We start from the raw sequence: 22,911 nt of genomic DNA, 5'->3' as shown, positions 1-22,911 counted from the left end.
CAGCATGTATTCACCTCCCCACCAGTTCACCCCAGTTCGGTCGCGGCGCTCTCTCCGTTTCCTGAATCAACGAGCGAATCCACGGATGCAACCTCGGATGAGTCGTAAAAATATCATCGCTTTTGTAACGTCCGCGACACTTTATTCGCGTCTCAGTCGCCGGTCCTCTCCGGGGAATAACAGTATTCACGATGATAATGTTTTACCGATGACTCCGAGGGATTCCGGCGACGTACGAATACCAAATCACCTACGTGTGAAAAACATCGAAATTCAGAGTCGTTCAGATTCGAAATTACACACCCCTTAGCCTCCTGTGACTTCTGGCTATTCCCAAAACTAAAGTTGGCTGTGAAAGGATCACGTTACGATTCGATTCAGGACATCCGAAAGGTTCATTGATTCACAAAGAGTCTATTTTGAGTAATCAATAATAAAACAAAACACAAATAACGTCTTTCATTTGACACCTTTTCTGGGACATACTATAAAATTGTCGATTCCTTATATTCCTGTAATTCGTACACTGCAAGAGGAAATATTAAAAAAATAAATATTAAAAAGAGAAATATTAAAAAATAAGAAAAAACACTCGATGAGTACTGATAACATATTTATTTAAATCTCTCTTTAAGTTCTTCTATTTAAGTAGAATAAACAATTGCTTTCATGAAGAGTTATAGATTTCAGAAAAACGTACATTTTCTCATGTACTTTTCAGTATAAAATATGCATAGTGATATGAGTAAGCATGTTATTAGTATCCACCGAATAAATAATTTGTTTATATTTTGGATATTTTTTCTCGCAATGTGCACGATTTATTAGACCGCGCGCTTGGATTTCTCGGCCTAACGGACGTGTCGCATGCGGGACGGGTCGTCGAATAAACAGACCACAGAGAACGATGAAACAGTGAGTTTTAATAATAAAAATAGTTTCACAGACCAGTCAATCCGATAGAACATTTCAGATAACTGAGTATGCGTGATTGCAGAGATCGGGGCACGAAAATTACGAGTAAACACATACGATACGAAGGACACCTGCTCTCGCTTTCCCCTTTTATTCACAATAGAAATTCGAAATTGGCAGCGATGTAGTAATAATTGTTAATTACAATTAATGTTACTCCTTAGACGCGAAATACTTACAAAACGGGTCATATTATATTTGTACTAACGATATTTCTCCCCTTAATCGCCATTACGCCTCATTTCTCTTTTCTTCGCCCTTCCTGCGTTACTCTCTCTTCCTTCCTTCCTCCCTCCCTCTCTTTATTTTAATAATAAGATTATTTAAGAATATTATTTATATATATATTTATATATATATATATATATAAAATCAGTCTTGTGGTTGAGAGATATATTAGATGTCTGGTGAGGTAGTGTCAGTTTCATAGTATACATTCAGTGCCACTTGATTTGCGGTTCGCGTTTGTACGTCGCGCGCGCGTCGAACGATGTTTACCCACAAAAGTTGGCTCTCGCGCGGAACAGAGCGGAGCGTACGTCGCCGAGATACTGAGAGATCCCAGAGTGAATCGCCAACAACGAGCACCGCGGCGAGCACTATTCGCGATACTTCTACGCGTAATGCGAGCGCGTCACACTTCCGCTACGGCGTATCGAGATTATTATCTATTACTTCGTGAGAGACTTCGTGTGTCAATCGACTTCATCAAGTATTTAGGCGTAAGGTCTGAATTTGTACCGTATCTCGTAAAACGCACGCGGGAATTCGAGCAGGCCTGCGACGCGCCGTCGGGACGCCGACGGCACGGAGGAAGGAGATCGGCGCACACGCTCGCTCGGTGGTCTGGCTGGATCGTATTCCCGCGCGATTTCGCTGTACAAAATTATAGAATATAATTTTAGTTACACGTAGATATACAAAGAAGTATACATAATGATAGGTACGTAAGATTATTCTCTCGAACGAACTGGTATCGCGAAGTACGGCGGTCCAAGAAACGCGCACGGGCTAATCATCCGTCAAATTCCTGCCGAGGACGATAATATCGGGAAAACCTCGAGAAATTTCCAACGTGGTCCCCGACATGATAACAGGATACGCCACTAGAAATGTTCAAGTGAGATGCGAGAAAAGAGAGATCAGCTATGAGATTTCGAAACACAATGGATTACGTATCTCAGTGCTGATATCCCGAATCCTTCCGGTTTTAAACAAACCGTATATATCCAAGGGCAAGTTTTTGTTATCACATACGATGTATCTTTCAAGTCTAATTTGTTCGCTCCTTATATGGTGATTTCCTCGCATTATCTCCGCGTAGCGGGTTACATTCCTCCCTCTTCCTGTCTGTATCTCGATCTAAACCGTCCGTACCACGCGATTCCGTTCACGAGCACACATCGTATCGGTACAACGTTACGGCTATTTGACACAAATATATAATATGTATACTTAATTCTTGCACGTTAAGAGTAAGAGGACAACAACAATCATGATTACGATAGTAGGTAGAACAAGCGACAACTCTATTCATTAACACGATACTTGGTACTTGACGCGTGGTTCTTCTCGTCGATATATCTCGCGGTCGATATAGCGAGGAAACGAAAGAGAAAAGAGGGTCCGATCGACGGGACCGTAGGAACATAAGTTACAAGTTAGCGCTCGGGTCTACGACTATTATCGACTATCAGCTAGGAATCGATATCCTTCAAGGTACTTCTTGCATTCTCAACATCGTGCGGTATGCTCGTGCGCATCGCTCCGAGCGGAGAAGGATTCCCTCAGCTCGGCGCGGGGTTCGAACGTTTAGGAACAAAAGTAGGACGCGGTGTATCCATCGTTACTCGATTATGATTCTTGGTGGATCGTTACATACGGGTCGGGTTAAAATCGCCCCCGATGACGCTCAGAGCGAGTGAATTATCGCATCCGCGAACACTGAGCGAATCGAAGAACGGTGCCGCACGAAGAAAAGAGATCGGCTGAATCAACGAACGAACGACGAATCGGAGGCGTTTTGGCCGAAGGAAACGGATGACCAGAAATCCCATTTCCTTTGGCCAAAACGCGTTTGGTTCGCGCGTTTGTTGTCACATTAAAATCCAACCGATCTTTTTTATCCACGCATGAGCGACCCCGATCGAACGACATTCGCGAAGTTTTTCAAGTTAACGCGCGAAGACGATCGGTTAGCATAGCGCACGCGAAAGGTGATGTGATGGGAGTAAAGCAATCGGTTGTATTCTCGTAAGTTCGACGATTCACCCCGCCGTCCGCAGGATTAGAGACACCCTTTTTCCGAACGCACACATACACTCACACACGCGGAGAATCGCGATGGTTACCCCCAGACGATCTAAAATTTAAACCTCCATTCACCACCTCCATTACTTCCTACAGTTTCACCTTGCTCGTACAGAATGCGGCTCCCATAATCGAGATCTTCTCCGATTTCCGTCTCCTTATCCATCGGACACCCGGCGTCCCGTCAAACGAAGGACCTCTGGTCCTTTCATGCCAGTCTCAGCCGGCTCAGAGCGCGTCTTTCGCACGAACCAGTTTTCGCGATACGACACCGGTCCGTCGAAAAATTTGCAGCCGGTCATTGGTCGACCCCCACCTTCTCTTCGAGACCTTACGCAATCGCTCAATGCTCGCCTGATTTATATCCGCGTTGTTGCATGCAAATTCGTTATCCTGACAGCCGAAGCTCAAGGCCATCCGAACTCATTGTTCCGTGGCGAGTCAGGTCGGTTACGTTTTCCGGGATCACCTACACTTCGCAGTTCAATTCGTCCGCTACAACCGAGGAGCATGAATGTTCCTCTGTGTGTGCATGTATAGGTCTTCCCTCGGGATACAACGGTTGGGGAGAAGTAGGAAAAATAGAGCAGAACAACGGTTGGGGGTGTCTTTTCATTCTCTTTTGCATTTTGCAGGAATATCGTTTTCAAAATGTCTACTCGCCCAAATTACCCTCGTTTATCTTTCGCCGGTTCCGCGTCACACGAGTCTCCAAAGCGAGACAAGAGAAGCGAATGGAAGTGACGCATTACCGCGCTGCCAACTTCTTCTCAAGCTTCTTCATCTCGCAGTTTCCGCATTGTTTTTCGTACTCGACATGTATACATGAAAAGGCAAATATTTTTTAGGAATTTTTATTTTATTACGTTCTCGATTTTTGCTCCTATTACGAGTTTATCTTCTCTCGAGGAGATTCCGATCGAGCACTTCTCTTGTGACCAATTTCGTGCGGCATCCCTGCCGCGTTGCATTTTCCCCGCATATTTCACGAAACTGGAGCAGGTCTACGATTTTCACTTATTCTTTTGTTGATCTATTCGGCTGCTATGCCCTGATTTCTTTTCCCGTGTCTTTCCTTCCTTTCCTCGTTTTCCCACACGCCGGTCGTCTTGTTTGCGTAAAAAATCGCCTTTCTTCGTTCGCTCGACATGAAAGCGCCGTCGAAAGTGTGTTCGATTATTTCTATGCGATGACGTATTTCCTTTTGTTCTTAAGATAGTTGGGAAAAAGAAAAAAGAACATAACGTCGTTGCTTTTTAATTGAACCAATCAATTTCCAGTTCCAAATCGTTACTTTTACGGTTTCCTGACCTCAAAGTAGCGATATCAAACCGATTGATGTGCATTATCGGGCTGCGCGAGTACGAATCGATGACTCCATTGATAGACGGCGAGAGAGGTCGGTAGGCGACCCCGAAAAAAAGACAGATCTCATGCGGAATTCCCGAGTTTATTGTACATAGAGAAAGAGAGAGAAAAGTGTATCAACCCTCCCTTTTTGGGTAGAAAGAGAGAGAGAGGATCGCATAAGAAGCGAATTCACAAGCGAGAGCGTCGGTGTCTTCCTCCTGTTTTCTTCCCTTTTTCTCTCCTTTCTTCCTCCCCTCTTTGCCTCTCGATGACAGGCGAACGAGCGTACAGTGGTGCCATGACAGAGAGCGCTTAACGAATTTGCTTGTGGCCAGTTCGCGACAATCGGCAAGACGAGAACCGGTCCGCTCATCTCGCGCGACAGTACGGCAGACACGTCGGACCTGTAGAGTGACTTGGTCGCGTAGAGAGAGGCGTCGCGATTAATCGAGAGTGGTTCTCCGCGCCCGCCCTTTGTGCCCGAACATGCCCAAACCTTTCCCTCGTCACGCAGCCCAATCGCCAGAGACGTTCATCGTGCAATGCAACCGGAAAGGAAAGGTCTTACCCAGTAAACACCGACAAAGATTACAATAATGTTATAGTTTCCCACTCAACAATATAACTTATGTACAAGTTACATTACACTTATATGATTGAGAGATTATAATATTGATGTATTGTCGATGTTTTTTGACGTTGGTGTAATTTCGTCGAATCCGCGTAAAGAGACGGATCGTGCTCTGTTGGCTTGCCTCGGCGATGATCGCTAATTGATAAGATGTACCTTCGTCGCGAAAACGGAAATTGAATTCGTCGAGGAGAAGATGGGGCTCGAGGGTGACCAATGACCGGCTGCAAATTTTTCGACGGACCGGTGTATCGTCGCGAAAACTGGTTCGTGCGAAAGACGCGCTCTGAGCCGACTGGAATGAAAGGACCAGAGGTTCTTCTTTGAGGGGATCTTTGATGGGGCGCAGGGTGTACGATGGATAAGGAGACGGAAATCGGAGAAGATCTCGATTATGCGAGCCACATTCTGTATGAGCAAGATGAAACTGTAGGAGGTAACGGAGGTGAGGACGGTCGGTTTAGATCGATTCGTCTAATCATCGCGATTCTCCGCTGTGCGCGCGCATGTTCAGAAAAAGGGTGTCTTCAATCCTGCGGACGGCGGGGATGTGGGAAAATCGTCAAACTTACGAGAATACAACTGATTGCTTTACTTCCATTACATCATTTTTCGCGTGCGCTGTCTGACCAATCGTTCCTGCGCGTTAAGAAGCTTCGCGAATGTCGTTTGATTGTCGTTGGGATTTTCGTCACGTACCTAAATCCTAAATACTAAATCCTAATTCCTAAACGATCAACACACACACACACACACACACATATACATATATATACATATAAATATATATATATGTATATATATGTATGTATATATATGTATATATATATATATATATATATATTTATTTATAACGCAATGTCTCGTGCACGCCGAGATTATTTCTCGCTGGTACACGGAACATCTCGAACGCGAACGTTACGACGACGACGACGGCGACACTCGACGGGCAGAATCACTATACGCCGATTGATTGCGAAAGCGCGCGTTCGATCAAAGTAAGGTCCGCATCTCAGTTTCAACAAAACGATTAAATAAAGTAACGACATATAACGAGAATATAACGTATTATAAACGTTTAGCACAAAAAAAAAAAAAAAGAAAAACATGAACTCCCGATATAGCGACAGTGGATCGACGGACCGTCGTCACTCCTCCCCGCTATTTTAACTGTCAGAGGAACTTGTATACCAAATATATTCAACAACGCAAAAGCATCTTTTTGCGCACGACGGGGCGAACTCCGAGAGGAAATGTTCGCGTGTACATCGTTCTTTATTATCTTCCCTTTCCTAGAACGTCGAATCTATAATCACCCCTATGCAAATGTGCGTCAACGGCGCAGACGTTTATTTCTTGTATCATACGTCTGATGAGAATAAAAACCATAGTTGTCTCTAGAGAATTTTGTAAAAAAGAAAAAATTCATTTTGTAAAAAAGAAGAAAAAACATGAAGATACAAATTCGTCTGTACCGTGACGCATATACGCACATATATATATACATGTATAAACATATACGCGTGGTTATTATAGATTCGAAATTCCAACAGATGCGGATATGATGAGATACACTTGCCCGTCCGTTTCACCGTCACGAGTCGCGCTTCTCGGCTCGCACTGAATCATCTGAACATCCAAACACCGTTTCAGAGTCTAAGTAAACAGTCAACAGTAAATATGTCCCTGAATTTATATTTGTCTCTCCCTTTAAATTACACACTCTATAGGTTATATATCTATAGACTTGTCGCTTGGTATTAGTGTATCCGCGCGTTCGTACGGTACAATAATATATATATATATATATATGTAGTATATATATATATATATATATATATATTATAATTATATATTTATAAAAAGCATCTTAACAATATAATGACCGTGAATCGATATAGAGACCTATCGGTGAATCAGTGCGAGCGGACGCATGGCTGATCCAGTTTGACTCGAGGTAGAAATTGGAGCGTACGACAATCGGTATGTCACGCTTTGACGCTCGCATTCTTCTTCGTCAGCCGACAAGACTCGCGACAATGCTCGTTTCGAGCAGAAGGATGCCGCCCGACATCGGGGACAAGAGGGTACTTTTCTCTACGTACCAATAAGATCCCACTAGGACGCGAGATCGTCCTTGGAGCTGCCGGGCGCGTTCATGTCCTGACGACGGCTGCCTTTGCGCCGTAGCTGTCGTGAGAACAGACCGCTGGACCTGGTAGCGGAGATGTCACGCGTTTCATCGTCCTCTTTGACAGCATCACTGCTGGGATTGCTCTGAGTAGTTGAGGAGCCGCTGTTGTTGTTGCTGCTGCTGCTGGAAGCCGTGTTTAATCGGCGAGCGGACATAGACAAGTCCTCGGGCTCCGTTTGCTCGGGCAGATTGACGGGAATCAGATTGATCCCGGATAGATCGAGCGGTACCGAGGGCTGACCCACCGTTAGACTCGGCGACTTCTGCTGGCTCTCTCCCTTGACTTTTTTGGCGCTGTGCGCGGTACTGTCTGTGTCATCCGATTGCGTGTCGGTCTCGATAATATCCTCCGGATCCTCGCTCGTGTTCGACTGCGAGTCAGCTTGCGGTCGTGATTCAGCTTGAGACGGGTGGCCTGTGCCGCACTTGTGATGCATCAGGTGATGTCGCCTTCTGAATCGTACCTGGCAAGTACTACATTCAAAAGGTTTCAAGCCCCTGTGTATCAGCGCGTGCGCCTTCAGTTGGTTCGAGTCGCTGAACTTGGCCCCGCACACTTCGCAAGTGTACGGACGCTCGCCAGTGTGCACTCGCAGATGACGACGGAGATTCGCTACTTGAACGAACTGTCGGTCGCAGTGGTTGCAATGGTACGGTTTTTCACCCGTGTGAAGTCGCATGTGTGTCTTCAGATGATGGTCCCGGGTAAATCTATATGATAATAATAATAATAATATTATGTAACAATATATAGTGTAAAAACATAGTGCAAGTATAGTGTGAAGGCAATCATCTGATAATTGATCGTCCAAATTCATGATATTTGAAATACATCTCTGAATAAAACAATTTTTTATCATCGACAGTTATAATAATATAATGAAATAAAACATTATATACGTTATATATAATATGATAAAATAAATCAAGGAGGGATGGAACGGCCGATAAAACGCTGATCGCGGCAATTGTAGCGACATACTATTTTTAATTTGGTGTAATGACGCGGTGAATCTTCGTTCCGCGTTGAACGAGTCCCAATCGTTTTCTCTTCCCAAATATTACAATAAAAACAATAATAATGATAAATTAATCGCGAGATATCTCACCTCTTATGGCATTCCTGACACTCGAACGGCTTCTCGCCGGTGTGCGTGCGTTCATGATTCTGCAGCACGTGTTTGTAACCGAACGATCGCGAGCACACTCCACAGGTGAACACCTTGTCTTTGCTGTCCCTTCCCGCCTCAGGGCTGATCGTAGGAACTGGACTGGCCGAGGTCGCGGCCTCTGCAGGAGGTGGTGGCGCTGTGTCCGTTTTCGATTTAGCGGATTTCCTCTTGGTGGTCTGATTCTTTTTGCCAGTCCTGTCGCTCTCGTTCACCATATTGTTATTGTTGGTGTTTTTGTTGTTATTGTTGCTGTTACTAGTAATAGTACTGGGTGGATTGTGCTGAGTGCTGCTCCTCGTCCCTACGGTCGGCGATGCCTGCGGTGTCGATGGGTGCTGAAGGGTGGTAGGCGACGAGGGTGATGACGGCACCCAATTAGCGAAGATGTGAGAATGATGATGATAGAGCGACGGATTAGTGTGTAGCGATACCGGTAAACCTGCAGCCATAAACGCTGCAGTTCGACTGGCGACGAGTAGCTGCTGCTGGGTCAGCAATAAGCTCGTAGGTGAAGGTGAGCCAATTGCAGGGAATAACGTTTGAGACGCTTTCTTGCCTTTGTTTATGAGCGGTTTCTTCTCCGAGTCCGGCTTCATAGTGAGAGGCTGGCCACTTAGAAGACCTGTATTCAACAAAAGTACATTTTGTAGTTACGGTCCCTTTACTCTGCCCCGCCCCCGCTTTCCTGCGAAAAAGATCTGCTATAAAAGTACTAACCCAAACACTGTCCCATTATAGTGTTGGATAAAACACGCTGAAATATTATCAGTTATATAGTCAGTTACGAGGACGGAATATCGGCAGATCAAACGGCGAATTTTATGAGAATTTCTCATCGCGCTTCTTTACCCTATTCGTCTCCCCCCTCCCCCCTTCTCGCTCTTTTCCTCTGTTTCTCTCTTCCCTACCACGTGCCCTCCTCCCACACACGTCGCTCACACGTGAGATTCCCTGGATCCTCCTCCATTCACTCACACTCTCGTACACGAGAGTTCATTCATAAGACTTGGCTATCTCCACCTACGCGTTCTCCGGCGTACCGCCTCTTCGACTTGAGGCCAACGACTTTATCGGCGCGCAAGCCCTCGAAGAAAATCGACGTCGCGTTGAAAATCAACGGGGAGGCGGCAGTCATTAACGCGTGACTTGGTTCTTTCCGATTTGTCGCGCGCGACCACGAGATTCGATTACGATTCACTTTATATTCGGTAGCTTGGACGTTTCCAAATTTTACCGTTTCACGTTACGTATGCGAGCCAATTTGAACGAAAATCGAAACACGGATTGCTTCAAGTTCTCTAATTTCTTTTCTTTTTTCTTACGAAAACTGTCTACACGGCGTATCAACATGCTCATTCCTGCGATCTCAAGATATTCGATGCGATTACACTGAAATCTGAGAAATTATAATATGTGTCTGAAGCAAACTAGGTGGAGGCGTTTCCGACGAGGTGGAATCGGGCGTAAGGGAACGATGACCGACACTTGGCCGCTGTTCGCTAATTAACGGACTATTTAAAGAGGAGACAGCGTCGTTGAATCAATAAGGGCGCGCGCCACGACGTTTCTTCCGCCTTGCTTTTTCCCCCTTTCTTCCCTCCGCCCGAAAATTCCCTCAACGGCGACCAGGATCCTCACAGCCTACTATCGTCGTTTCTTGGCAACGCGACGCGAAGAGCACCGCCCCTGCTGCCTGTGTCTACCCTATAATTGGGCGCAACCCTTGTAGTTCTACCTCGAGCCTTCCACCTTGTAGTCTTATCTTACGGCAGCTCTATCGGCAACTAGACCGCCCTGGTTTAAAGTGCACTTATGTTCGAGCGCTCGGAGAGTGGCTAGACTGTTCAAAACTGGACGTCATACTGTGAAGGGTAAAAGTTGAGTGAAAAGGGTTTACGAATAAGTTCGAGATACATCTCACTGACTGATACTTAGCGGTGACTATACGGTAGATTTCGTAATGATAAAGATGCGGTTTGATCTGACCGGTCAAAGGGCACAGGGACAAGGATTTTACCTGTTGTTTCGATACAAGCTTCGCTTTATTAAAGGAAATTTCGTATATCGTACATAAACACATTACAGTGTATCGCTTCGCTCTAAGCTGGTTCATTCATAATCATCTTACATTTAAAACCAACTTAGGTTCATCTTCGAATGTAGTCAATAAAACGATCCGTACAACACCTGAAGATGAACTCAGGACGATCTTAAGTATAAGATCTGACTATGAATACCGGCCTAAGTATTGCCGCAACTGTTGCAATACAATATACGAAATCACGAGTCGATTGCGAGGAGCGGGAAGATCGGCTCGAGAAAAGCGCGTTTACGAAGAAGATACACGAGAGGCGTGCCGAAGCAATCGCGGCGATTATTTTTGGATACGCGCATCGCGAGTCTCTCGCGAAACCTCTCGGCGAATCTCATTCTCCCGACTATTCCCCTTGCGTATCCTCAGGCGGCCGATTTCGCTACTCTCCCTGGGTCTTATCGATGTTTACAATGTGTCACAACGTACATGCGTTGTGTCGCCGCGAGCGCTTTTAGACCCTGGCGAGGCGCCAGTAGTCGCGCTGCTCTTAAGAAACTACGAAATCGTTCTCTTCTCGCCTTCCATCTCTCTCTCTCTCTCTCTTTATATACATATATATTTGTGCATTTGCACTTTACACACACACACACAGTTCCCCCCTCTCATTTTTTCACGGTTATTCCTCAAAGCGCCGACGCACCACTTACGTTTTCGCTTTCACTGGAGGCCAATATCCGAAAGATTATTGGCCAAGAATATGAAAGAGCAAAAAGAAGAAGACATCAATGGAAGTCGGTTGGTATCAGAATTCCTCCTCCTCGATTACTTTCTCCATTTTGTCAGAAATAATAACGGTCAGAGAGACACGAGCGATCGTAAATCCGAGCCACACAGTTGTTTGCGAGCGAAACGTACTTATTCGTGTCGCGACTGTACCTCGAGATTCGGTAATCATGCAGAAGATGCGAGAGCAGGCTGAAAATAAGACGAAAGAGAGCAGAAAGAACAGTTTTGACGTTAACGCGAGATCATTCACGTCACACTACGAAAACACGTATAGAAATGAGATCTTATCGGGATAAAATAAAATAATCTGCCTCTCTCCTAGGTGACATGCGGTCAACCCTGAGTATACCAGCCAACGTGCACGGATCGTACCTGTGTCAATTTGCGAGTCTTGTAGGTAAGAGAGTGCCATTATGAGATCCGTGATGCCAACTTTCCTCACAATCACACTCCATGCACTTCCTCCGCTCCGGCACACTCACTTCCGCGACGGAAAGGGAAGAAAGACGCGGAACAGCACTACATTAACGACGCGGATAAAACAAAAGCCGCGTCGCGACCGCTGTCTTCGATTGTTTTCGTTTCCCCGTCGGAAGAAACAAGCGAGCGCGCTCCACGCGCGAGGGTGATCCGCGCGCTCTCTTTCTCTCAGCCGGCGAATCGTAACGTCGACAGGGATTATCTCGCTCTGGGTTGCGATTTTTTAACAATTTTTTACTATTCTAATCTACAAGCAACCCCGAACGGAAAGATGATAGGCATAACGAATCAACGATGCTTCCATGGGCTGACCTAACCCAATACTAACTGACAGTCCAACCGAGCAGAGGTAGTCAACAATCCCCACCCTTTACGATCTTCCCCCCACGCGAGACCGTTCCCTTCTCCGGCCGCTCGGCACTACCCTCAGAACGCAACCCCGAACGCGCACGCCGTCGTAAAACGCCGCTCCGGTCGCGAGTTGGCACGTGCAGAGGATGAAGCGAGAGAGAGAAACGGACCGAGAGCCGCGTAGAAAGAGCAAGCGCGACGAGGGAGGGGTGAGCCAAGACAGGGTGAACCTGCGACCGTGATCTTTAAGGGTAGGGATTGGCGCGTGTAGAGAGAGAGAGTCCCGAAGGGGGGGGGGGGCGAGAGATGAGAAACGTAAAGAGTGTAAAAGATCCTCTAAAAATGGACGGTTGATCGCGCTGATTCTCTCAAAACTGTGCGCGATTTCAAGTCGTCATTTACGTTCGCTTGCCATTCGCGATAATTGTTTCTCTCGCTCGCTCGTCCCGATTGCATTGCGCTGGTTATCTCGCGCATCCTCTCTTTCATTTCGCGATACAAATATATATGCACGAGCATGTACATTCGTTATTATTCGATGTTTGCTGAACTACACCGCTTTTGCGATATTGACAGTTCCGCGCGCATAGTGGCGCGTTTTTTGCAAAAGTTCGCTGCAGCTGTCAATATTTCAAAAGCGCCCGATACAAATTGCGCGGCGATACGTCGCGTCTGGAGTCTTCCACCGAGCTATCACATCGCGCAAAGGCCGCACAGATCAATGCGTAGAAACGAGTATCATCGGTCGATTTATTTGTAGCGAAAAAATTACAACGATATCGAATAAATATTACATATGAACCGCTTGATTTAACCGAAGAAAAAGAGAATAACGCAAGTCTTTAACAGCCAAGTGGAATAAAAGAGACCGAAAAGGTAGATATTTGCGAAAAAAGCTATCATTTGACTGGCGCGTTAGATTTTCCACGATAACATCGCGACTTCCGGATATGATAAGGCGACGCACAATGCTCCGCACAGAGTCGTCCCGGTTCAGTCGCGATGGGGGAATGCAGGAAACGCGGCGATACCCCCGCGGGTAGGGAAAAGGGAGGAATTAGGAGTGCACGCGTGCTGCTATCTCACCTGCTCGCGCGGCGCGTGCCCGAGAGAGAGAGCTCACAACCGCACCTCCACGCACGCTCGGTCGCGATAAAAAAGTGAAAGAATGGATCCCCGCGCGTAACTCTCTGTGTGTCACGCATGCACGCCCTTCAGAGAGAGGCACGCACACACGCGTGCGCGGCCACATGTCGGCGGGGTACACACACGTGGAGAGAGCTCGCACTCCACCCTGTCAGCCGCCTGTCGTCGCCGTGGAGACAAAGACGGAGCGGGGGTTAGAGAAGGAGAGAGGAAGCGAAGCGGCCGATGGAGGAGAAATAGAAGGAAAAAGGAGCCGACGGGAAATCGTGAAGCGGGATCTGGAGCGATTGTCGAATTAGTGAATCGCCCGGTCCACGAGAGGCGATCCTCTCCCCGTTACCGAAAATATCTTCTCCTTTTTCTCCTCAGTCGCGTTTATTCGCAGATGCGACAGATCAGAACGACGCGCCGAGTTTTGTCGAGCGAACGAAAACTGTTTTTCTCTCCTTGCAAATGCGCAGGGTGTTTTTTCTATGAAATATAATAATTAAAAATAAAACCTCGTGGGAATTTGGATGGAGTTAATGTAAAGTCATGCGACGTTGGTTCTCTCGACAACGATTTTTGGCGAACGATTCCAAGCGAACAGTCGATAGAGTTTGTCGGGAGATCTTTTTTTGCCCGATGAATGTCGGGCATTCTGGGATTTATCGGATGAGGGGTGGCTAAGGGGCGGGATATCCGAAGAGAGTGCACGAGTGCGACGCGCAAGCACTTCCGCATACAAACCTGACAAAATATTGTGAAAAACCGCGCAGGTAAATAACCGAGCTTTATGTGACTCGCAAGGGATGCGCAATGGATGGGAAAAAGATCTTGTTGGACTCGAATATTTTCTGCTGTTACTAGAGCGTGTTAACCATTGAGAGAGACAGTGGTTATTTCCGTATTAATATATATGGCTTTTTATACAATGTAATATCTTTTAAGGCGTATAGAATTTTTATTATTTTTAGTATTTCTAAAATATATATTTTTTATATTTTTAGCATTTTGTGTGTTTAAAGTATAGAAATATCCCGGTGCTTCACATACAAAAAATAGCAATACCCAAGTTAAAATCTTTTTAAAATTTATCTATTTTCTTGTGCAGAAAATTAGAACGAGTCAGATCCATTATTTTCACATTTAGACGTAAGTAATTATTATTTTTGTTATTAAGCGTGTCACGAGTTCGTTATGCATTTTCAATGGGTTAAAGAACTTACCTTTGCACCACGCGCGCGATTCAACACTTGCTTTTGAAATGAAAAGAAGAATCAAAACCACTTTTTTATATTTGCAAGGCTTCATTTGTGATCATGTTTGATTGAATAAATATGTGTTTAAGACGCAAATTGAATTATCCCAGAAAAGTTTTTCGATATTTGAGTAAAGTTACTGTGACCATTCAAAGAAACTCAGCACTTGGAAGCAGGTATCACTCTGACATGATTTTTAAACCCTTCCTACCTACTGAACTACGTTTCACACTGCGGTTTAAAGCAATTTGCACGGCACGCGCAGTGGAAAAGAATACTTCTAACGGATTGTATGGAGCAACATGCCAATAGGCAATTGTTTCATGCATACGAAATTCAACATAACGGCTGATATACATTTAATAAGAGAAATTTATCTCACCATGTATTTACAATGTGCCAGAGAAAATACACTGGATAAACAGCGTTTTATTTAAAAAGGAAAGTACGTGAGGTTTCTAAAGTAGATCCACAAAAAATAGTTTCGTGAAAATAAGGGAAAGGTAGTTAGAAGGACAATCTTATTAAAAGTTAATTTACTGACTTTTTTCGAACGTTATATTGAAACCTTTTTTTCTCAGTCTTTCACCCTTTAGTCTGTTACAAAAATATTGTTGCATAAACATAGAAAAAAAGTATGGAAACTGTTTTATAAAGAAACAGTACAGGTATCCGAAAAAACCGAGTCACTAAAAAAGGATCCGAACCAAAAGCCTGGGTTTCTCGAAAAATGTGTGCCGGTTACCTTCGATGCATTGATAATGGCGACAGAATAATTGTTTATCCATGACGTATTGCTGTGTCCCAGTCAGCATGAAGCGATATAGTAGGTGTATTCACGAACAAAACGTGAGCGAAACTAACAGAGAAAGGTACGGACAATCGACTAAATTGGATGAAACTGGAAATAGCTGAACTGAGGTAGATGGTCAAGATCTAAAATGCTCCACATCAGCGTAAGATAGTTACGTAAGCCAGAAAATTTGGCAGAGCCATAAAATCCGACCTTTTTCCGCATCTGTGTCAAGGACAGTTGAAACATTCTGTGAAAGCTCCTATATCAAATCCTCTGTACTTTTTTGTTAGTGTATTTCATTTCTTTGTTTTACGCGTATAAGGATGCTGTTCAGACTCGGACTCTGAGAAAACGAAACGTTTTGAAAACGACAAGGGACAAGAAAACTGACATATAATATGAACAAAAAGTAACTAAAGTAGAGACCGCGCTGAATTTCGAGACTGTGAACGGGCTGAGTGTAATTCTTTTTTAACTGGTGTAAGATGTACGTTAGTTTTAGCCGAGAGTCTTTAGGAAAATAGAAACGATATTCCAAACAGTTTCCGCGACGTGATCTTTGATACTTTCTAAAAATATCGCTCGCCTTGTTTCAGGCGAGCCGTAAACATACGTCAGTCATCGATAATCTCGATAATCCGAAGCGCGGTACCAAAGCAGCGTGCAGCTCATTATTGCCCGTCAATCCACGAGGATCAACGTTAGTTAACTCGAATAATAACGTTTCGCAATCGAGCTTGGTGTATTAATAGGAGCGCGCACTTGGACATTGAAAAGCAGATTCGAATCATTTTATCACACTGCATCCCCAAGCGGTATTTCCGTAACTTCCTCTTACGACGCGGACTTAAATAGTCCCATTTAAATAATTATCCGAATTCGTGCTTAAACACGCCTTCCTCTCCCCCGATTGAAGCAACTGCCGTTACTTCGTCGGGAAACGGTCGGGAATGTTCTCTTTCTTTTTTTTCCGTTCTTACGTATCTTCTCACGGCGAGAGAGATCGAAATATCGAACCGAACTTTTTCCTCACACAATCACCCACCGTATGCAGAATCGACCGATCTACCCCGGAATCTGACCATTGTGCACGTTGAACCACTTTACATAGAGAGAGAGAGAGAGAGAGAGAGAGAAATCAGCGCCGCGGATCTTGATCTGCAACCGCCGAGCGACTGTTCGTTTTCCGCAACGAAGAGCAGTCGATTCGAAAATCTCCTCGGGTTTTTCGAGCAAATTTTTTCGCCGCTCCCGCGATTGTTCGAATCAGATATTATCAGGGCTGCGCCCGTTCGTATATTTTTTTGATATATTAAGACGCTCTCGTTTCTTTTTCCGTTTTTTCTCTTCTTCCTCACTATGTGTATAACCGAAGAACTTTGTGCGCCAGCGATCGAGAAATCGGCGAAAGAAATTGTCAGCTGTTCCTCCCGAAATTCGTTACCGCAACTATTTCTAGCATTCTATTTTCACGTCATCGAGAGAGTCGGAGAGAGAGAGAATCGTGAGAGCAAACAGGGAACAGGCTTCTGTATGGTAAGTACAAACGGATTCTCGATAGCTAATGTAACGATACGTCGCGTTGGAGCAGTGTCGGCTAGTTCTTTCGCAAAATTCTCAGGGCAAATGATCAAAACAATCGATTAATGGCGGTAATGTGAAGTGCGACCGCGAGTTAGAAAATAACATCGACATGTAGTACCGAACGCAAAATTTCGTTGATCTTTCGTGTGACAGAAAGAGAGAAATAAATGTATCTCTGTTTATTGAGGGCGCGTTCTTACGCGTCGCTAAGATAGAGCGCGCGTTACCGAGCTTATTGCCGAATCTCCTAATTGTCGGGTTCCGATAGCACTTAATGGCCTAGGCTAATAATAGCGGAGCAGTGCCCTCTTTTCTGCATTAATTCGATGCTCGCCCACTGTTGAACATGTGGTGTGCGAATAGACCTGAGAGATGCGGTCCGACGCACCAGCTGGTCCTCTAGGAGGACGGACGCCGGATTCTCTCTCTCTCTCCCTTTTTCGTTCCTTTACTGACCCTGTCGTCCTTGTGCCGCGGAATTCCGCCCGGCGGCTACGACGGCTAGAAACGGAACCTATTGCCGCGCACTTGAGCGTCCGACGCGCGATCAGCAATTTGAATGTTATTTTTGAAGTTACACCGCGCGAGACAGCAACTGACAGACGCCTCTTCGCTCGCCCGACGCGATCTAACGAGTGTGAGATAAAGCGAAGCTTTTGAGAAATCCGTGCTACGAGTTGGAGGAATCATTCGCTGTTCAACATGTTGCGTGTACCACATTCAGGGAAAGAATTAGCCACAGAAGCTAAAGTCCAGCTGTGGCGGCTAAAATAGAGACAACTAATACCGTGGTTAACTGAATTTATCAGATGCGAGAGCAACAACATTAATTCTGCCTCTTTCTTTTGACGGCGGGTCATCGGACAAAAAGTGGCGCACATTTAAAACTGATCGATTGTATTTAAAAATAAAAATGTGTACATTTAGATTTAAAAAAATGGGACGAAAGTTATACCAACGTAATATTACGAGACACGTATTATTTGAAAAATAAAATTTCGCTCGACAAGACAACGTGCACTATCGGTTAATAAAAAATCACGGTAAAATTAGTCCGGCACGCGTATTTTTCTCCGCACGATACGGTCCTCCGGGTATTTTCCGTCGTCTCTCCCCGACTCTATTCCGCGTACGTGTCAACAGATTTTCGTATTCTTTCTCTCTCTCTCCCCCTCGTATCCCTCGCATAAAATAGCATATCGAGGATCGACAAAGGCTACCCCTGCCGCGCGAGTGCATGCAACGACGTTCTTCTTTAAGCGGATAGACGGCCCCACTTTTTCCAGCGAGGTTTCTCGAGGATCCGATCCCTCCGTGAGTTCGCGTCCAGTCGCGACTTCCGATCGAGCGAGCTCGCCTTCGCTCGTCTGGCTGAGGAGGCGGCGGACGGGAACGGAAGACGAAGGAAGGAAAAAATGTATAAGATCTTCGTGTGTAGCGGTTGACCAAGTCGTGCACCTGGTCGCTGAAAGAGAGAGAGAGAGAGAGAGGTCGGGTCGATTTAGGGAGGATTTCGCAACGTTCGCAAGGGTGAGCAGCTCTTGCATCGGCCGCTGGTCAGCCACCTCATTCAATAAATAATGAGACGTCCGCGATCGATCCGCGAGAGGCGGCTACGCGAGAGATCGCTCCGCCGCTCCTCCTCTTCGGCAGGATTATTTGCCGAGGATCGATCGATTCGATTCGGACAATCGGCCCGGAGCGACCGGGAGATCTTGGAAGTCGCGAAGAACGGTGACAACAACGCGACGCGACATCGGTCGATGCATCACTGTCCGATTAACCCGCGCGTATCGGTCGGTCCTAATCAAATAACCACGCGAAATTAGCTCCTCCATCGCGGTCACCTTGGCTGAAATACGCGTCGCGACATTAACGACACTTTGATTTCCCACGAAATACTCGTATAAAAAGTTCCTTGGGATCTAGTCCGATTTCCCAAAATAATGATGACGATCTAGTCGGGAAATCTACGCAGATTCCGGTTAGAATTGTGATGTTTCAAACATATGATTCTAAATGGGAAATTTAAACAGACCTTGTTTTACCTATTCCAACGTTTTCCCAAAGATTTATTTCGCTTTCCGTTTTACACTACGATTGAATAAAATAATCGTAATTGCGGTCGCAAAGGTGGGATGTCGTTTTCCAGAAAGCGGACGCGTCGCCACGTTGCCTCCTCATTCTCCGCGAACGTTTATCATCGGACGCGTATCTTTATGGTAAAAGTAGCTCCGCTGATAATCGACATTGTCTAGACATCACTACGAAAACAATGCGTCTTCGGCCGGCAACGTATGCGATTAGGTCGCGCGTCTTTATCCCCCCCGCCCTTACATCATCCTCTTTCTCTCGTGTCCTCGGTCTATCTTTTTTGCTCGACAACGTGCTCCCGCGTAACAAGGGCCTAACAGAGCTGTCAATCCATCGATAAATTGAATGGAGGACCTAAAACCACCCTACATTCTCCTTCACCCCCTTTCATCCGAGCGCCGCGTACTCTTACACCCCATCGGCGGTGGCGGTGGCGGGCGGATCGGGCGAAGAGAACGGACGAAAGAGCGAGAGAGTAAGCGACTGGTACGATATTTTTTTCCGCAACACAAAAACGTCCGCCTCTGCAACTGACGTGTGATTCGGCTACCCTCGCGAGAAGAGGAGATTTAAGGAAGCGGAGAACTGACCGGACGCAAGTGAGCGGACGACGATGCCCCCGAGCGAGGACCGGAAGGCACGATTTGTCTGCGTTATTTCCACCGAAAAACATATATCGCTCAATTCGTATCGTATAAGATAAAACGATGAAGCCGAAAACAGTTGCGTTGACGATTTCAAGGATTCATCGTGGACGACCGGCTTTCCTGTGAAACTCGAACGTCGAGAATCGGCACGATCGGCGGAATCGAGTAATATTTGGCCCCCGTTTAACAGCTCGCTATTATATCGGGCGGGAGTGAGCGGTCCGTCGAGAGTGAATTTCTATCGCGGAATATAAGTTACCGGAGAGAAAGGGCTTTGTAAGGGAAAAATTCGGCTACGAAGGGGGTCGATCGCGAGGTTGATGGAAGTTTCACGCGGAAGCGGGAGAGGGGGCGAAAAAAAGAGAAGGAGAGAGAGAGAGAGGGAGCGCTCGACCCCGCGCGCTCCGCTTCCGTACACACGAGCAAATCCCCTCGTTTTTGGATTTTTCGGGTAAAACGGGCACGGTAAAGGGAAGGCTGGTGAGTAATTCGAGGCGGGGTGCGGACTCGAGGTGCGTGCGTATGTACTCGTGCGAGCAGAGGTTGCCTTTTCGAATCCGCACCCTTCACCGCTCGCTTGCCACCCCCGTTACGCGATCTCCCTCCACGCGCAGCAAGTTTGACCAATATTTCCAAAGGGTAAGGCGAAGAGGAGGAAGAGAGAGAAGACGAAACCGCTTTACCCGCCGCCAGCAATTTGTCCGCGACGCGGCGTGACGCTGCAGCTGCGATGGCGCCTGGAGTTCTCGACGGCGATCGCTCGGGAAAATGAAAACTCGCTTAGCCTCGCTGTCAGCGTTCGAAAACAAGCGCGCGTATCCTGAGCTGCTCTGAAGGAAGTCCATTACCGTGCGAGAGAATTCCGTACGGATCAACGTGATCCTCGACAAACTCGAGTCGAAATTTTCATGTCGCTCTCTCTCTCTCTCTCTCCTTTGACGTTCTTAAGAGTAGAATTGAAGACGTTTTTCTATCTCAGCTTCTACTACTATGTTGTAAAATTACAAATTTAACGTACGATCGAAACTTCGATTCGGGAAAACGGACTCGAGCGAACAAGTAATATTTACTTGAATGCAATATGTATTTTTTGCGCGTAAAATTAAAGCTTTACTTGAGAGAACTTGATAAACGTCAGCATCATCGAAATAGGTTTTTCGTTAGTCTCACAAGCCACCTAAGTAGGCGCAGATTACCCTTAATTTCAACTGGAATTTTCCGCCGCTTTCTCTCACTACGAGGTTCCGCGCGATCAAAAGAATGCCAGATTGCATTCGCACGTCAGGCAGATTAAAGTCAATGTCTCCGAGTTAGGAACGGGCTCTCCTCCCCTAGCCGGTTTCTCTCCTTCAACGAACATCGTCGCGGGGCGAGCAGGTCGAAGGGGGAGGGCTGGTTGTCTCCGGCCAGTATTCAAAACGCGGGAACGTTTCGCGAACACACACGCTCTCGGGAGGAACGCGCCCCCAATGGACGATAAACGAGAGAGAGTCCGCTTTTACTTTCGCCCGAAATACCCCGCGTCTGGCAACCCCCGCCGGAGGCAGTAAAAACTCCGAGGAAGAGAGTCGATCGCGCGCGCCGAGATTCTTTCCGTCGCGACTCGTTCCTCAAACGTACGCCTCGATACGGGACGCATCGAAGATTCCGCGTTATATATGTCTCTTTGAATGAATTCCACCGCGTCCGCCCACCGTGCTATAAATTCAGGCCGGCGCGGATTTATGCATCGCGAGACAGGTGCGCGCAGCGAGGCGCCTTTATCGGATTAATAACACGTCTCTCTCGAGGAGTCCCGATTTAGTATCCGCGCGCGAGGTGTAATTGTTTCGTCGTGGACTTTACAACTTAATCGATCGGTGCCTCGGCAGGATGCATTGCATCGCCCGGAGCACGCGAGTCGTCGTCTGTGTGGTCTTCTCCCTCCTTTTCTCTTACCTCTCTTTCGCTCAGGCCACCCCCGAATCCCGACTATTGTGCCTTTCTTCGTTTTCGCCGCGCCCGCCGAGAGAACTCATATTGTCGCAGATCCATCGGGAAAATGCGAGGCCGAAGCTCCGCACGGTCGATTAAATTTCTCGCCGATTTGGATTCTCGAAAGCCGCTGCGTGACTCGCCGATCAGGGTGGCCGCGAGGTTCTCACTTTGTTCCCGATTTTCGAATAAGGAGAGAGAGCCCACTTTCCGAGTGGAAAATTTTCACAACGCGTGAATTTCACTCCTGTACGTTTATCGCGCTTTGTCATACGATTCAGGACTACTTTTTGATTTTCTGATTGCTCAATTTCACTTCCTCGTTACCAGGCATAAGTGCATCAAATTTTTGAACGGCTGCGTTTCCGCTTCAGGTGTACCCATAACATTTAAAGGAAATTAACGGTTATTCGTAAAACATCAAAGTATCGTTAAGCTTTATGGGTTTCTATCGAGTGATATTCATTTCGTCGTGTATATAATGCGTCGAGGCATTCATTCTTTCTCCTCTGAATCGTATCATTCTTACTACTAAAATTACTCAAATAGCTTTTTGGAAAAGAACGGAGATAGAGATACTCGCGCAACTCTAATCAAAAATCCTAAAAATCGATAAAGACGCCGACCCCTTGCGCGTTATCTCGACACCCGTTACTTGAGGCTGTTTATCCACAAAAGTGCTTTCGGAATGTTTATCTGAAATTCCTCGAGAGCGGAAAGTAAGAGAGATGCGTGTCTCTCTCTCTCTCCGCAGCGCGGGTTAACTCATGCGCGAGATGCAGGAGTTACTTTTATTTATACACCGAAGGAAGCACACGCCTTGTCATCCCGCGGCGCGCTCCTTCCAAGCCTCCCTCGGGCCGGCGCGTCCTCGCAGTTTTCTCGCATGGGCACACCTCAAGAGGGGCCCGCGCTCTTGTCGCGACAGCGAGAGGCAGGCACTCCGCAGCGCAGCTGCACAATCGTCGCCCACGGCGCAGGGTTCATTTAACTTCGCAAATACACAACTCTTTAACATTGTGTCGCGTTAAGCGTTCCTCTGCCACCGCACTAATGGACACTGACAAATGGCCCCCGAGGAATCCCTTCGCGAAGAACGTCAATCCCGGCTGGTGCAGCATTTAGTTCTACAATGGGTGTAGCGA

General features: G+C 46.4%; 1 protein-coding gene and 1 long non-coding RNA gene across 4 annotated transcripts in view; one reads left to right on the top strand and one right to left on the bottom strand.

The window, feature by feature from the left end:
* Positions 1-902: 902 nt before the first annotated feature.
* On the bottom strand, positions 903-12,381 carry LOC106746626 (protein krueppel-like). 3 transcript variants are annotated; one of them, XM_014623409.1, is made up of 4 exons: positions 11,826-12,380; positions 8,570-9,254; positions 7,372-8,171; positions 903-1,851 (listed from the first exon to the last, which is right to left on the bottom strand). In XM_014623409.1, the coding sequence occupies exons 1-3, from the start codon at positions 11,863-11,865 to the stop codon at positions 7,385-7,387; spliced, it is 1,512 nt and encodes a 503-aa protein (XP_014478895.1). In that variant the 5' UTR covers positions 11,866-12,380; the 3' UTR covers positions 903-1,851; positions 7,372-7,384. The 3 variants fall into 3 exon arrangements, with proteins under 3 accessions (XP_014478895.1, XP_014478896.1, XP_014478897.1); XM_014623410.1 differs by lacking the exon at positions 903-1,851 and having other exon boundaries at positions 7,138-8,171; positions 9,350-12,381; XM_014623411.1 differs by lacking the exon at positions 903-1,851 and having other exon boundaries at positions 7,138-8,171; positions 11,375-12,379.
* Positions 11,781-22,911, top strand: part of LOC106746627 — a 32,691-nt gene continuing 21,560 nt past the window's right edge. The window contains exon 1 of the long non-coding RNA XR_001374608.1: positions 11,781-11,850. This is a non-coding gene — a long non-coding RNA (uncharacterized LOC106746627). The remainder of the gene's footprint in view (positions 11,851-22,911) is intronic.

The sequence above is a fragment of the Dinoponera quadriceps genome, unplaced genomic scaffold (genome assembly GCF_001313825.1).
Source record: "Dinoponera quadriceps isolate SergipeBrazil2010 unplaced genomic scaffold, ASM131382v1 scaffold2076, whole genome shotgun sequence".
Taxonomy (NCBI): Eukaryota; Metazoa; Arthropoda; class Insecta; order Hymenoptera; family Formicidae; genus Dinoponera; species Dinoponera quadriceps.
Note: the sequence above shows the minus strand (reverse complement) of the source record. Positions and strands in the feature narration are given on the sequence as shown.

Bases quoted from the DNA above. Each gene is read 5' to 3' on its own strand.
- LOC106746626 (XM_014623409.1), bottom strand. From the start codon at position 11,865: ATGGCACTCTCTTACCTACAAGACTCGCAAATTGACACAG. The intron at 9,255-11,825 runs GTACGATCCGTG...TGTTGAATACAG, and splicing joins AGACTCGCAAATTGACACAG to GTCTTCTAAGTGGCCAGCCT. The intron at 8,172-8,569 runs GTGAGATATCTC...ATTATCATATAG, and splicing joins TGTCAGGAATGCCATAAGAG to ATTTACCCGGGACCATCATC.